General features: G+C 35.0%; 1 protein-coding gene across 1 annotated transcript; it reads left to right on the forward strand.

Annotated features, from left to right (window-relative positions):
• The first annotated feature begins 1,875 nt into the window (after positions 1-1,875).
• LOC128551299 (mucin-4-like) lies at positions 1,876-17,160 on the forward strand. The gene is made up of 6 exons (XM_053532107.1): positions 1,876-2,254; positions 8,616-8,814; positions 9,588-9,757; positions 11,313-11,403; positions 13,225-13,306; positions 16,744-17,160. Exons 1-6 carry the CDS (start codon positions 2,155-2,157, stop codon positions 17,158-17,160), a joined length of 1,059 nt encoding a protein of 352 aa, XP_053388082.1. The 5' UTR covers positions 1,876-2,154.
• Positions 17,161-17,615: the final 455 nt, after the last annotated feature.

Below are 17,615 nucleotides of genomic sequence, written 5' to 3' on the forward strand. Positions count from 1 at the left end.
ACAGGACAAAACATGTTATTGCACATTGGCATGCACATGGCAACACAATAAAATATGCAACAAATGCCATGTGCAGGCCAGTGCAACATAACGGAACATTTTGCTTTGTCTTGGTATGCATGACAACACAAAAATCTTTGTTAATACTGTGCACACCCGTGAGAAATAAAATGTTTTGTCCAATTCGTTCAATGCTTTCATTTTGTCACATAGGCGTGCCTGCCAAGACAATACTACAAAACTTCGAAAATGTCATTACAGCACATTTGCACGCGCGGGCTGCTTACGATGACACAACGAAATATGTTACACATGGCCTGCACAAGCCAAACTGATATTGTGAAGCCACCACAATAACATATTTTTATGGAAAATGACAATAATACCTCTAAAATCTTAAAGACAATGAAATAATTTGGAATGACAGCAAACAAAATCTAAATCTGTCTTTAAAAGATCGTTTTATATTTCCGATAAAATCTAAGCAATTTACAACATGCAGCCCATCATTTTATGACAATATTTTCCAGTTTATATAAATTCTATCATTATATTAACATATTATGCATTTTAAATGCTAATAACATCCATTTGATAACAAAACAATATTCTTTCAACTTTCATAAAATAATCAGCGTCCAAAAATATATCTAACAATTTTTAAAGGCAATGACCTTCAGATATTCGTTAAAATTGAAGTTTGGTCACATTATGAACATTATACCATGAGGATTTGTTTCTAAACTATCGTAAAATGCAAAATCAAGGAAATAAACATGACGGAGTCGAGAATCCAACCGGGGTCACCATTGTAATAAAAAGTTCCCATACAATCTTGGCCAAAAAAATACACAACAGAGAAATACATACAAAACTATCGTTAAATAAAATGCTTTATAATTAAGGCAATTACCTCCCGTACGCATTACAAACGCTTATAATTTTAACTGGAAAAATCAGTAAAACCAACTAATTCTAATCCTACAAAAAAGTGCAAAACAGCCGCCTAGAGCTATCATTAAAATGTGATTAATACCCCTACTGAAAGCCTTGTTTGAAAAAGGTTATAACACAACTAAAAATAACCACTATACCGTTTGAATCTGGAAGATAATTTCATATTTTTTCAAGAAAGAGTGATGATAACTCTATTTCAATTTATCTACCTTTGTGTAGAATTACATGGAATTACATGGAATTCCTTTAACATTTATTTTTCTTACGGTAAACCTTAAAATGCGAGCAGTAAGTACAAAAAAATGTAAATTCTATGACTGTGATTCCGTTCTCAAGTGTAACAACAGGCCGCAAATTCACGAAAAAAAATAAACACTTAGTTACGTCTCTTATTTTAGAATTATGTTATTGTTTAAGTTATTGTTATCTAATGTTGATTTTTTCTATAACAATGTATTTATACCTAAGTAATAATATGGTTAGTAGCTTTGTCTGCAGTACATATTTCAGTCACGCAAATGTGATATTTCTATTTATTAATAAGCACGATATAACGAACTTAAGTATTTGCTTAAGTATATTTCTTATTTCTATACTTCGTTTATTTCAAAAAATAAGAATTGCTGTGTTTTATTTATGAAATAGCCAAAAAAGGATCTGACATAGATGAAAATGAAAAAGCCAACATTGAAGACGCATATAGAACAAAAACAGGCTTTGAAATAACAGACATAACTAAGCAAAGAACTTAAGTTTTTCGTAAACTGGAGCCAGGTCAATGCCCAAAAATCAAAGTTGAACGAGAACATACGATATTTTACAAATAAACATATTCTACAATATTGACGATCTACGACCTTGTCGGCTGCTTGATAAGCAGACGATATGAACGTGATACACAGAAATCGTTTAGGCTCTGTGCACCTCCGCAATATGGCGGAAGTAGCGTCACTCCTCTTATCTTGAAAGGGTATTTTTTCAATCGCGCTCAAATGTCAAAACAAACAATTGATAATAATGCATTTTACTGAATTTTAACATCGTGGATCGTTGACACTTTAAGAGAACAAATGTTTCCATAAAGTAATCACATCTAAATTTGTGAAATATCATAATTAACGATTACGATTAATTGTGCATGGAGATTTCAGTATTAGCATAACAGACTTGTATCGAAAGTCAGTGAAACATTGAAAAATGGGAAACTTCATCAAAACTCTGAAAATATTTCAGCAAGCGTTTATTGTATTAATCGTTGTACACATTTTACTAACTGAACCAACAGTTTCAAGACCAGGTAAGTTAATGTTCTCTTATTTTGCCTGTGTTTGAACTATTCTGTGTTAACATATAATTACATGAATTATTTTGTGTTTTACGTATAATTGCATGGACTCTTCTGTATTACATAATATTAATTATATATGATGTACGAACTGTTCTGTTTACATACAATTACTTACATGTAACAACATGATCTATTCTTAATTCATATAAAATTACATCAACAATTCTTTTTAGTCACCACCTGACGAGAGATAACTTTTATTCACAGAGTGGGGGTCTGGTGCGCATCCTAAACTGATTTAAACTTTGTAATTGAGTTTTTGTCACTGATAGTTCTAAGGCGGTGCCCCAGTGCATTCCTTTGTTTGTTTGTCTCGTGTAAGGAGTATTTACGTTTAAACGTGTTCTCGTTGAGTGTTGTTTTTACAGTCATACAGCTAAACCTCGCGATTCGATTTGAGTGGGCTACGAGCTTCGAACGATTCTATTACTTTTTTTGCAAGTTTCGTGGGCGATGTTGACGTTTATAGATTTAAAGGAAGATTTTGATTGAAAAAAAAAAAATAAAACATACATAAAATAATTGTCTAATAACTCTTCAAGTATCATTAAAACGAGTTTTATATTGCTTACCTAGAGGACCGGCTGGCATGTTTATTTTACATTATTTTGTTTCCTGACATACGTGCGTTAAGTTAAAACAAATTTACCTAAACATTGCTATGGAATATACACCATTTTTGTTTTCCGATTTTCCTTATAATCGACTCAATACGGTGTTTATAGTTTGATAATCAGGCTTCGTCACATATTTTCGTGATTTCACATATCGCCAGATGATGTCATATATTGTCAAAGGGGCCTCCGTGGCCGAGTGGTTAAGGTTGTAGACTTCAAATCACATGCCCCTCATCAATGTGTGTTCGAGACGCACTCGGGGCATTGAATTCTTTATGTTAGGGAGCCAACCAACTGACTTGCAGAAGGTCGGTGGTTCTACGCAGGTGCCCGCTCGTGATGAAATAATGCACGGAAGGGGCACCTGGGGTCTTCTGCCACAGTCAAAGCGGAAAAGTCGCCATATGATATATAAATGTGTCGGTGCGACGTTAAAGCCATTAAAATAAATAAATAAATAAATATATTGTCTAACAAGCATTTGTGTAATAAAATGACCTCCTGATAGTAAATATTAAAACAGAGTGGATTGAGTAACTAGAGAGATAAAACTAGCTTTACAGAAATGTTAATAAAATCAACTGTGTATTCACTTGTTATAATTATTGTGAAGCAAGTCTCCAAAACAAAACAAATGTCTTATGGTATAGAAATAAATAATCTTATGCTATATTTTCTGGTCCGTTAGTATAATGGAGGCCATTGAATTGCGACATAATAGAAGTTCGTTTCACTTTGAGCCAGTGATATGAGGCATGCGAGATGATGTGCATTTCTTACTTCTCATGAGCTGACTCAAACCGAACCTGATACCGGTATTATGTTGCTTTTTGAATTCTATGCTTCCAAGGGACCTTTACGCAGATTTATCAAGTTTTTACGAGATTAGTGGCGCGAAAATAAAACTTTATAACATTTTCTTTTACTTTTTTTACTTTTTTTACATGTGACTTTTTGAATTGCTTCAATCGTGGTCTAATCAGCAAGGTAGAACGTGATAGAAACAAGGTGCGTGTGGCTTTTATCCTTGAAAAAAAAATGACATCAACGTACTTTAATTTAAATCAGAAAAAAAGAAAATCTCATTTATTCTGAATAATAATTTCCCCCTTTTGTCAAATGGATTTACTCTTATCAATGTTTTTAAGTTCTCATTTAATTTCGCCTCTCAAACAGCGGAATTAGTGTGCGCATATAATGCATCAAATGTTGGTCTGTTTCAAATATGTGTACACGCAATTTCACAAAGATAATTTGAGCCGTGCATGAAATCACTATGGTTGCAACAGCTGGATCCAGCCAGCCTGCGATCCGGCAGTCTGTCAGGATCCAGCTTTGCTACGGTCCTAATGCTTAGCTGACATGAACAGATGGATTCCCGACAGACTGCGCGGGTGCGCAGGTTGTTGATCCATTTGTACAAACCCACTATGTGGTTTCTCAGCACGGCTCATTCTAAATGAAGTTAATTTAGAGTAGATAAAGCATAATATTTCTGCGCAGATCCAAGGAGATTGTCAAGAGGTCCGGATCTCTTAAAATATTCAAACAAGGGAAAGAAAAGAAGAAGGAAAGAAAATGGTATTTCGAAAAGGCAATATTAGGACCGCATTCAAAGTATATGTGGCTGCTATATACGACCCCGAAATAATTCATATTTATGTTAATTATCTCAAGAAACAAAAAAAAAATAACTTTTATGAAATCTCAATTTTCTCAAAATGCTCCAGAATGCATGAAATGAAGTGCTGAATTTCAAAATTTTTCTGATGGGCATGCCGCTGGTCGGACACTTTTCTATTTCAGTCTGTTCTACGGCCCTGTACTTATAAATGGCTAACATAAAAACACGTCGAATTATTTAATGTAAAAAAACACATGATATTAAGGGTTTGGTTGGACCCCTCCAGAAAAAAATGGCTGAATCCGTCCGCGCATGAATATTTAAACAAATAGAATTCTTTTATCAGAGTGGTTTGTCGCCTGATATATCACGGTCGAGATGCGAATAAATTGAACGTGTGGTTAAATATCCAAGCATCTAAACAATTAACCATGGTAAATTAGACAATAAACTACCAGAAGGTCTTGATTGTTTTCATTGTTAAAATGCTTATTGAAATGTGTTGAATGTTTTGATTAATACGAGCATTGATTGGCTGAGTGCTAAAACTGACGTCATTACTGGCATTATAATGCTGTATCACCGGTCTACACGTTAACATACATGATTTGAACTCCCTCTTTGTTTAACTGGCAGTGAAATTGGGGCATTTTTAGAACTATATAGATCTACTGAATCATTTAGACTTAAATGATTCATTTATGTTACCGGCATAGGAAGAACGAACACCATGATACATTGTGTATTTAACGCCCTGTAATTTAGTTAAAATGCCTGAGAACGTTCAGGTCTGATATTGTACCTGGATCATTAAATAAGCCGTGCCATGGGAAAAACCAACATAGTGTGTTTGCGACCAGCATGGATCCAGACCAGTCTGCGCATCCACGCAGTCTGGTCAGGATCCATGCTGTTCGCTTTCAAAGCCTATTGCAATTAGAGAAACCGTTAGCGAACAGCATGGATCCAGACCAGACTGCGCGTATGCGCAGACTTGTCTGGATCCATGCTGGTCGCAAAGCCACTATGTTTGTTTTCTCATGGCGTAGCTCAAATAATTTTAAATTTTTTGACACTCTACAAATTGTTGAGTGATTATCCGATTGCTAAATGTTAAGTGCTGCTCTTCAAAGATAGATTTTATCTCGTGTCACCTTAAAATGTCATTTATTTATCTCCTAATTTAGATTTCGTGACCAACATTATACATCTCAGCATAGAGTATCAACTTATTTATTGCAGAGCATTATTTCAAAATCCTGTATCCCATGACAATTTTATATGATTCATCTTCCTATGCACGCTCTAAATCTGTGGTGATGAATTACTACAAGATATTGAATGGGTACAGATATATGGACACAGTGCCAGCTGTTTTTTATCTTTGGGTATAAGATATTGATAATCACATCAAGGTAGCAGAACCGTTATGACCATAATAGCCGCACCTTAAAAAGATAAAAAAAAACATAGTGCATTTGCGACCGGCATGGATCCAGACCAGCCTGCGCATCCTCACACTTTGATAGCAAAGAGCATGGATTCTGATCAGACTGCATGGATGCACAGGCTGGTCTGGATCCCCGATGATCGCAAATGCACTATGTTGGTTTTCTCATGGCGCGACTCAGTGATGGAAATTGTGTCTCACGATGCGGTTTCGGCCTTCTCCAGTCTTTTTTTCGGATTGTCGTCTGCGTTTTGAGCTTTATTAACGTCCGAGAAAAGTCGAAATGCCTTAAGAGAAAACGTTATGACAAAAACATTGTCGTAGATCATTATAGATAAAGAGGATATTACATGAGTGTCTTTTCATATTGAATTTATTAAACTCGTTGAATAAAATGATAAAATGCGAGGCTCTGCCGAGCATTTTATCAATTTTATTCAACGAGTTTAAAAAATTCAATATGGAAAGTCACAAATGTAATATTCTTTTGGTCACATGTTAGCCTTTCCTGTCGAAACAAAAAAATCTACTTCCTTTTACTATATAAACAAGTCAACGTCTCCTATACTATAAACGACGTCGATGTCAAAGCTTTATTACACTAGTGTTTTACCATTTTTATTTAATGGCTTTAATACACTCCCGCAAACATACGAATGCACTACATTAGCATTACGTCACCAAATTAAAGCTAAGCTGAAATTGAATGTCTTCTGTAAGGTAACGATTGCTAAAATTTATATCAAAATCAATTGACATTGAAAATTATCACACAAAAAAAATCAACTTAACAGTTTATGCCAAATAAATCCAATTTTCAGCACATTGCTACAACTACATTTCAGCATAGTAAAAGTTAAAAGCCGCATTGAACATATAATTTACATGAATGCTGGCGAAGCATTGAAATGCAACAGAGATTACAAAAATATGAGAAAAACATGAAGGTCTATGGGCAATTTGTTTTGTGAACTTATCAGTTTATATGAAGTTTGATATCTTCAGATTTATACTGTATCACAAAAAAAATCAACTTCACAGTTTATGCCAAATAAATCCAATTTTCAGCACTTTGCTACAACTCCATTTCAGCATAGTGAAGGTTAAAAGCCGCATTAAACATATGATTTACATGAATGCTGGCAAAGCATTGAAATGCAACAGAGATTACAAAAATATGAGAAAAACATGAAGGTCTATGGGCAATTCGTTTTGTTAACTTATCAGTTTATATGAAGTTTGATATCTTAAGATATATACTGCGCGTGGTATTCAAATAGTTCTCTCGACAAGGAGAACTAAATAACTTCCGTCTGGTGCAAAAAAAAATAAAAATGGAAAACTGTCCAGTTGTGCTTTTAGACTTAAGAGGGAAGAGTTTTACATGGACAAAATTCGACAGCTGCCATACGGGGTAATAATTTCCCCCTGATAGTGACAGAAAATCGCAGTTTATATTACCGCTATTACTCATATATAATTGTTATTCTTTTATACCAAACTTTTCACATCCTTGTACTTTTGTGAAAAATATCAGCAACTAAACTGTTGACAGTGTTTACCCAAGTTGTCACCATTATCAGAAATGAAATACCTTAAGCACCATGCGGTATTAGGTTTATCTTAATTTCATAACGATTTGTGTTGAAGTCAGGTATGTAGTGATACCTTGCATTGTTGTTGGTATTTTATCTATAAAATTTATGACAATTTGATAAGCTGACAGAATTGTACAAACATCAATTGCAACAGGGATTTGTTTTACCGGATGTCTTTGAGATATATCATTGATATGAAAATATGTAGGCAATTTGAATACTCTTACTTGAACACACCACGCCTTAGCAAAGATACCGAATTCGGTGAATAACAAACATAATTTTGGCAACGTACGCGATAACCTTGTAGTGTCTGTCAACATTCTGAGTCAGCACTAATATGTCCCAGCACTGAAGATTACTTGTATTTATTTGTGTTATTTATTTTATTCTGCTTAGTAACTGATTTAGGAATTTTCGTTATATCGCGTTGCCGCACGTGCGGCTCTTGTAAAACACTTCGTTGTGTTGTCCTTGGGCATGCGCTAACGTGAGACAGTGAAACATTTTATTTCCTAAAGACGAAATCGTTGTTAATGGCGCGCACACTAGCGCGAAATATAGATAGAGTTCTGTCGCGCTGGCGTGCGGCTATATAGCACATTTCGTTGTTTCTTTTTAGCGTATACGCTATTGTGAGATAGTGAAACATTTTATTTCCTTATGGCCGCGCGACAACACGTAATGACGGCATCGTTGTTAATGGCGCGAAAAACTGACGCGAAAATTATCTGTTTCGTTCTGTCGCTTTCTATGTTTTGTTATGTCATTGTGTTATTTTTATTTTGTCCCGTTGGTGCACACACCAAAATGACATAAATACTTTCAATTTTTAATTATGGTAGATTGGCGGGCGCGTCCGGACCATGCAACGAAAATTCTACATTAAAAGTGCACACGCCGATGTGACATAACGAAAAGTCCTAAATTAGTCACTATATTGCATTTGTTTGTTCTTCAGTGCAACCTTTCTATTCGTAGATTTAATCTGTAATTTATTTTTGACTGATCTTATTCCCAGACGATGATAATCAATCTTTGTGTGAAGAGTTCACAAGGAACAAGGAAATAAAAAGACGTATAGAAACCGGACAGAGACATGCCCCTCCATGCGCATGCGCCGAACAACAAATGGCGTTGGACAGTTCTTTCAAAAAAATGGATAGATGTTATGTACAATGGTTCTTTGAAAATGGCGTCAAACAAATATGCTGCTACAAGTGAGTGTGTTTTCCGTAGAGAATATAATAAGAAAGCATTCCGATTTACATATCATGCCTGATTCAATATACCGGTCACCGTGGCCCAGTGGTTATGGCGTCCGCTTGGGGATCGGGAGGTCGAAGGTTCGAGCCCCATGGAGAGCGTTCGTCCGGGGAATGTTTGTCATGGGACTAGTTCCGAAAAGGCCGGTTCGTGAGCTGCGAGCTAGTTAAATGAATGGGTACCGACTTCTATTCGCCTGGCGCCTGGCATAGTGGTAGGAGTTGGGAGTTAATTGGTACGCACAATAAAGGTGTCTCTTAAGCCAAATTGGCTGGCCCTTTCAATAGGGGTGACACTATAATAAACAAGACCTTTACCTTTACCTTTTTATATATTGGTGTGTGTTCGGGTTTAGTGTGTTTTCTCAACAACTGTTCAGTCTTACGATGGTGTCTAAATCTAGCAGCCTAGTAAGCAAAGTGTCCAACTTTATAGTGCTGCCTCAAAAAAACATCCATGTTGTTCGCTTTCAAAGCCTATTGCAATTAGAGAAACCAATAGCGAACAGCATGGATCCTGACCAGACTGTGCCGATGCGTAGGCTGGTCTGGATCCATGCTGGTCGCAAATGCAATATGTTGGATTTCTCATGGCGCGGTTCATTTTGTTATCTTCATACTTTATCATTTATAAAAAAAAATAAATACAATTACATTTACTTTAATAACTGTATTTACATATATAAACATGGTTTGGGCGTAATCGATTGATTTTATCTAAATTGCAGTGAAATTGGTGCATTGCAATTAGGAAGCCCAGACGGAGGATACCTGTTGTTAGAAGATGTTAACATGTTGTATATTAAAGAAAGCTGCTGTAGTCATAGAGAAACATGTCACGTGTTCTATGAAATAAACCAATCAAACAACTGCAGCTCATATAGTCCTCTTGAAACAGGTAATGCTGCTTGGTTCGTGTTGTTTGTGTGGAATTAAGATTGGAATCTTAATAGTTTTAGTCGATTTGCTCCTACACTTTAAGAGCTGGCATGAAGGTGGGCCGGTGGTCTAGTGGTAACACGCTTGACTGTCAATCCAGAGGTCCGAGGTTCGAATCCCGGTCTAGGCACTGAAAATTTCTGAGATGCTCTTGAGTGTCTCCCGCCTAACCAGAGGTCTGTACTGGTTCTTCCCAGGAAATACGGCTTCGCGAGTATCGGTGCTATACACCGGGCACGTTAAAGAACCAGACTGTCTGTACTAGTAGAGGATGATTTCGCGCCGTGTGTGGCTGCAGTTGCTGTAAAGCGCCTTTGAACGTGTTTATCATGAAAAGGGCGCTATATAAATCTGGTATAATAATAATAAATAATATGGATATTGTTCTAATACAAAATATTAGCCCGGATCTGAAAAGATATTAGCCCGTGTGGTCATATATACTGTACTGTTATAGGTGTAAACGAAACCATGCACAGAGGGGAACTTCATAGACGGACAAATATTTCATTTCAAACTATAATGTTTCACGACATTTTTGCTGAACAATACTCACATCAGTTATTGCAAATTCATAACTTTTCGAGGACGCTTTCATTATTAAGCGTCTTACATTTCACAATGACCAATGCAGAATGAACATGTAAAATCAAAATCACAATTTACCTGTATAGGGAGCCTCGAATCAAGACGACATTTGAACCGCGCAACGAGAAAACAACAATGGATCCAGACCAGCCTGCGCATCCGCACAGTCTAGTCAGGATTAATGATGTTCGCTTGTAACGACTATTGCAATTAAAAAAAAAGTTAGCAAACAGCATGAATCCTGACAAGACTGTGCGGATGCGCAGGCTGGTCTGGATCCATGCTGGTCGCAAAGTCACTGTGTTTGTTTTCTCATGGCGCGGCTCATTTAATATGTATACGGAATTAACACATAAACACGTTCACGTAGAGCTGCGTTGATCTAACGAAAGAGGCGTCTGCCCGCATCGGAAGGCTGAACCTTATCAGAGGCGTCTTGTTACTGAGGAGAGACCGGTATGTGAGCTTCCAGCTAGTTTAATAATGTTTACCAATTACCTACATGCATTAACACTGGTATTTAAAAAGAGATAGGAATCTGGAAGTAATGCTAGTCAATGTTTGTTGGTGTATCAAAAGCCAATATGAAATAAACCTTACAATGATAACAAGCACTTTATTTAGTTTAGTTTATATAACATTCAAGGATTTAAATCTGGACGGACCGTTAAAGACCAAATGAAAGCTTGTTTACCCGTCTTTCTTTGCGAGAAATTATAAATACATTTTCAAGCTGAGAACCAGCTATTGCTATCATATAAACCCTAAGAGACTCTTTCAAAGTGAAAGTCTTTTACCTTTTACGCAACCAGTCAATGGTGTATGTAATTCATAGATCTTTCAGTCTTAGTTATGTCGAATATTAGTATAATAAACAGGCCACAAGCTAATACCAAGTAGCTTACCCTGTGTTATATTTTCTACAGTAACATCCTGGGGAGATCCAAGGATACAGACAATTGATGGTGCAGAGTATGACTTCAACGGGCATGGTGAATACGTGTTTCTAAAAACAAGGTACCGACGGAACTCGAATTTTATGTCTTCTTGTAGTCATGATTAGAAATAATGCAAAAAAGCATATCATTTTGTTTTAAACTCTATATATATTTAAAAAATAAGCTTAAACTATTTTATACTGGAATGCGTTCTATATACCACGAATAAAACATGCGAAGCAAACTGCATTGCTGCTTAGTCTTAGTTTACAGTATTAAGATTTTAACACGAAACTTTTATTACATTATTTGTTGTTTCAAAACGAAGTTGATATGACCCTATTTGCTGTTTCAAAAAAAAGAGGATTACCTCAAAAGAAACAGATAATACATTATTTATTGTTCTTAACAAGCAGCTAACGCCTGACGGCACTTTGGCCGGGTTTTCCGAATTAAGTAAGCTCTTATAATGGCATACAATAAATAAGTTGGATAAATAAGCAATATTGAAGGAAAGGGAAGCGGGGAGGGGGGGAGGGGGGGGGGAATGGACAGATAGAAAATGAAACTAAAGAAATAAATTTGTGTAAAAAAGGCAAAAAAGGCACATTTTCAATGTTCATATCCATGTGACCTTGACCTTTGACCCTGAAATTAATGGGGGTCAGGTACACATCAAGACCAAGTAGAAGTTCCAAGGTCCTTGGTGAAATACTTGGCCAGATATTGAGCGGATACCATATTCAATGTTCAGGTCCCTGTGACCTTGACCTTTGATCCAGTGAAATCGAAATCAATATGGGTCCTTTTCACATCAAGACCTACGTACCTATTTAGTTTCAATGTCCTAGGTGAAAAACTTGTCCCGATATTAAGTGAACAAATACCTTGACATGTTAAGGTTAAGCAAACCTGGTGTGTTAGAAAGAAAATTTCATCCCTTCAACATTATTTGTAACACTGTTATTGTAAAAACCCTGTTTTTTCCTTATACAAAAGCTTAATATTTTGTGTTGAATGTACTTTCACAAAGACCTCTGTTTACCTATTACTTTCATAGTACCACATCCTTATCCACAGAGTACTGAATATTACAGGTGTCCATCAGTATTATATCAGTTTATGAATATGTTTTTTATCTTCCCACCATCGATTTCTTGAATATGCACCCCTTCCTCATTTCTGTATGAACTGTGAATGTAGCAATATGCGTCCCCTTAAAACGATGGCAATATTACATTATTTGTTGTTTTCAAAAAGGAGCCTGATATTACATGATTTGTTCTCCCCAAACGAAGTAGAGCAGATATTACATGATTCAATGTCTCGCAAAGAAGCAGATGTTGCATTATTTGTTGTTTTCTAAAGGTTGCAGATATGTTATCATTTGTTGTTCTGAAATCGAAGCAGATATTACTTTATTTGATGTTTTCAAAACGATGCATATATTACATTATTTGTTGTTTTCAAAAAGAAGCAGATATTGCATTATTCGACTTTTACATAATTTATTTTTCCGCATCAGGTAATGCTTTCATGCCTTTATCTTTTATGATGATATTTTTGTTCTTTAATCGTGAGTGTTTATTTACAAAAATACAGCTGAACATATAATGACAGATGTGCTTCTGTGGTTCTGTCAGGTACTGCAGAGTGATTTTCAATCATCTAAGAGCATGAAACTAATAACTGCAATATAATTGTGATTGATTTTTTCGCAATAACCGTATGAAATATAATTGTGATTGATTTTTTTCACATTAACCGTATGAAACATAATTGTGATTGATTTTTTTCACACTAACCGTATGAAAATTGATAGTTTTCATCTGTTATACATGTTTTTATGCATTATACCGATGAAAAAAAGAACTATGTACATGCTGCATATTTTTTTCAGTGATTTGGAGATTCAGACCAGGACGGACTACACTTCTCACACTAACCATGATGCTACTGAATTCTCGGCATTTGCCCTCTTTGTAAGTCATGTTTGAAACTGTTCATAAGGCAATGTACCCGTAATGACAATCGGCAATTTCCGTGCGAACACATATCGTCTGCATGCAGTTTCGGCATGCTTCGGACATATTAGAAAATTATTTTCATAACAAAAGAAGAATGCCGAAATCGCATATAGAGAATACGTAATGGAAAGGAAATTGCCGATGTGCCATTACGGGTCCACTACTTTAAAAGCTTCTACACACGACATTGTTTATATTTCGTTAATCCTTTCATTCAGTTAGGCAGTTTATGGCAATATCTTTCGACATTAGAAAACCAGAAAAGTGGACAATTACGTAAAACTGCCGTTTCAAGCATATTTTCCATATTAAAGAGTAGAAGGTATGACACGTTTGATTTTGTTTAAGGCTATAGTCATTGCTTACTTTAGTCTATCACTGCCAGAAAGATGCTTTTATATGCAGGCAATATTTGCATGTCATTGTATAGGTGACATGTACAAAAGCAACTTAGCAAACATATTTGAACAGTTTAGAAACATAAAAACATTATTTTAGCGATATTGTCTTGTCACAGAAATCTCTGTGAACTACGTTACTATTTTGAGCTGAACATTTAAAAATTAATGCGTATATAGATATGTATTATGATCAGTCTAGAAGACAGTCAAAACATAGAAAAGGTACAGTAAGAATTATTTCGTTCATATGTCTCGACAAATTTTCAAAACAATCCTTTAAAATCGGTACCCCGTTAATTTTACATTATTTTGTGAACTACGTTACCATACATTACCGCTATATGCAGTAAAACCAAAGGTATGCCTATTTCTCACTAAATACATATTAGTAAACAGTATTATATTAAAGCAAAAAGGTTTTACTTTGCATCATGTTTATTAAGTCAGACAGACTTAACCTATTTTTGTGAACTACGTTACCGTGAACTACGTTACTATCAAATTAGCAAAATGTCTGATATTAAAACCTAGGATTAATTTATTGGGGAGCAATACACATGGTGACTGACTACACTTCACGATGTTCTGTGTAAACAAGGATGGTGCGTCCCATCTGTGATTTCATCAAATAAGAGTCACACAAACAATCATATTTTAACCAGTCCTCGTTTAGTAACAGGTCAAGTAGGTTGATCAAATGATATATCAATTTTCTACATTTTCTGGTGGTAATATGATGACTTTGTTGTGTGTAACTTCTACATTAAATGCAAACGTAGGTATAATACATGGAGAGCATGCTGGAGATGGTTACGTAGTTCACAAAATGGTAACGTAGTTCACATAAATTTATTTGTGATCAGAATTGTCTTTTATCATTTTATTTTGGCATAAGCTTTATGTTCTTTTCGTTCCTTGTTCTTTTGATTGAGTTACATCTAGTTCACATTTCTTTACGTTGACTGTCATTACTTTTATTTGTAATAATAAGCGTAAAGTAGCACTTAGCGCACAGTTGATCAACACAGTCTCAACTGCAATCCTTATATATTAATGTTGTTTACTCGTCTTACTAGTCATATAATGATTTAGTACTAGTCAGCATCAGCATTCCTGGTTTTATTGTGATCCCTAGTAAATATTTGTTAACTGTGGTGACTATATGTCTATTTTGAATAAATATGGCAGGATTCTTTACATTACAGCTATTCATATTAAAATACTGCAAAATAAGAATTTTGTGAAAATATAAGATGTATGAAATTACTGTATTACAATATAAAATCGTGAAGAAAGTATTTGGCTTAAGTTATGAAAAATGATGTAACATAAATTAACGGCAACGTCACATTTATAGTCTGCAAACTATAGAATGGTGAACTACGTTACCAAACACCATTTGTTTTTGTGTCCAAGTATATTGCAGATTTTGCTTCTTCTAAATTCAAATTTTGGATTATTCATAAAGTGAAGTCATAATACTTATAATTAAATGTACTGTCCTGTATTGAAACATTATTTTGCCATCCACAGTTAAACTTTGAAATAAGATATATGTAGAAAATGGTGTAAAACAGAGATCTGTTAAACAGACACATTTTAAAATGCAAAAATCGGACAAAATATGTCTGTGGTATAATGACTGTATCCACTTCACTATGTAACATAGTTCACATAGCGAAATTGATATGTATAATGCTGTTTCCAAAAACATATTTTGCCAGTATTTGCAACTTTTTTAAATGTTAAAATTGGTAGCATCAAAGATTAATCTGACGAAAGTAAACGCAAAAATATCTAATTTACGAAAAAAATCTCCAACAAAGTTTCTCAAAAATTGTCCACATTTCTGAGTTCAATAGGGAAATAGTATAAAATAAGTACTAAATAGGTAATCAAGCAGTACTTCCGGGCTAGTCGGATAATGGTGGAAAGACAAATCCTCATTTTTCCCAGTTAAAGTGGCATTTTCATGTTTTATATAAGCCAGTTTCTGTTTTCGTTTCATGGTGAACCTATACTAGATATTTTGGTTGCTTTTTCAAGGAGATTAGGACTTACAAAAATGTAAACTAACCTTATTACTAATGTGTTCATACCCTCATTTTGGCTGAAGATATTCCATATTGTTGACCTGTCAGACAAGAAATCTCTCTTAAAAGATACGTGACCTCCTACATTTCTTGGTGGACTATTTTGGACAGATTTTGATAGAAAATGAACATTGCATTGCAATTTGCTGCAAAAATTGTGAAAAACCCAAAAGTGACAATTTTTCACTGTTTTTGTTGTATTTTTAAATGCTTATTCAGAGTCTTAATATCACATATTCATAGCTATCACAGTAAACAGTTTGTATACTAGTAATTTAACAGTGTTTATGCTTTATTTGCTTGCAAATTTTATTACAAAATAGACAAGCATAACTTCATTTCTTATAGAACCAATATGCCTCTAGTTCGTTTGAATTGTTGTAAAATAGGAACTCTGGTGACATCTTTTCAACATTCAGTATAGTGGATATCTGACCTTACGACATCTGGTACCTGGAATTTGTTGCATGAAGCAATGGCAAAACAAGGATAATAACTTTCATGCACAAATGTGCTTAGATCTGATTATAAGGAGATTACGGAAACGTTGAAACAAGATTTTAAAATTTTGATGAAGTTTTAGAAATAATAAATGCAAATACATTTATTCTATGAAAATATCAGATAGATTACAATTTTCTTTTTGTCCCATTTATGCACACTCGACATCGCAGGATACCGATTTCACTATTTTTGTATAAAATATTCCGATTTTGTAATTTTTGTATAACATATGTGGTATCAAACGATACGTGAAACCCAGCAGTATAGTTAGAGCATTTAACGATCGATTACAGTTTTTAGGAAAAAATACAAAATATCTTAACAACAGATTAGCAACTTTACATTTGTTGTCTAATAGTTACTTCATGTTATATATGTGTTCTTATTTTTGTAGGACAAGCAGTCAGGCGAGCAAATTGAATTCCATCACAATAAGACTGCAGGAGATATTATTATTTACCGGAACGGAACTAAATCTTGTAATGCAAAACGAGATGGAACAAAGCCTTGTGTTAACCCTCCTCTTAAATACAATTGTAATATAGTCGCTGGGTCTGGGAAAGTATTAGTTTTAGGATGCGGCGTTGGGGACATCGCACAAAATGCAAGTCTTTCAATATTTTTAAAGATAGATTTGTTTGTATTTTCAATTTTAGTTCTATATATGAGTTCTTCTGTAATCTTAGGATCTGGTGTGATAGGATATGCCCATTTATATATAGAAATAGTGGAAGTACTTTTTGTTTCAGGAATAAAAGCATGTAGGACCCAATCATGTAATATGCCACCATTTAAATACATGCCTTTTTAGCTCACCTGTCACATAGTGACAAGGTGAGCTTTTGTGATCGCCCGTCGTCCGTCCGTCAACAATTTCTTGTCTGCAGGACAGTGGTTTCATTTATGATTTTATTTTAACCAAACTTGCACACAACTTGTTTCACCATTAGATCTCGATTCCTTTCCTGAACTGGCCAGATACCGTCATGGGTGGTTCCAGAGTGATGGCCCCTGAAAGGGCCAGAATTAGCTGTTTTGATCTTGTCTGCACAATAGCAGCTTAATTTATAATTTTATTTTAACTAAACTTGCACACAACTTGTATCACCACAAGATCTTTGTTTCATTCTTGAACTGGCCAGGTTCCATAATTAGTTCTAGAGTTATGGCCCCTGAAAGGACCAGAATTAGCTATTTTGACCTTGTTTGCGCAATAGCAGCTTTATTTATGATTTGAAATTAATCAAACCTGCACAAACCTTGTGT

Source organism: Mercenaria mercenaria, chromosome 19 (genome assembly GCF_021730395.1).
Source record: "Mercenaria mercenaria strain notata chromosome 19, MADL_Memer_1, whole genome shotgun sequence".
In the NCBI taxonomy this organism is placed as follows: domain Eukaryota; kingdom Metazoa; phylum Mollusca; class Bivalvia; order Venerida; family Veneridae; genus Mercenaria; species Mercenaria mercenaria.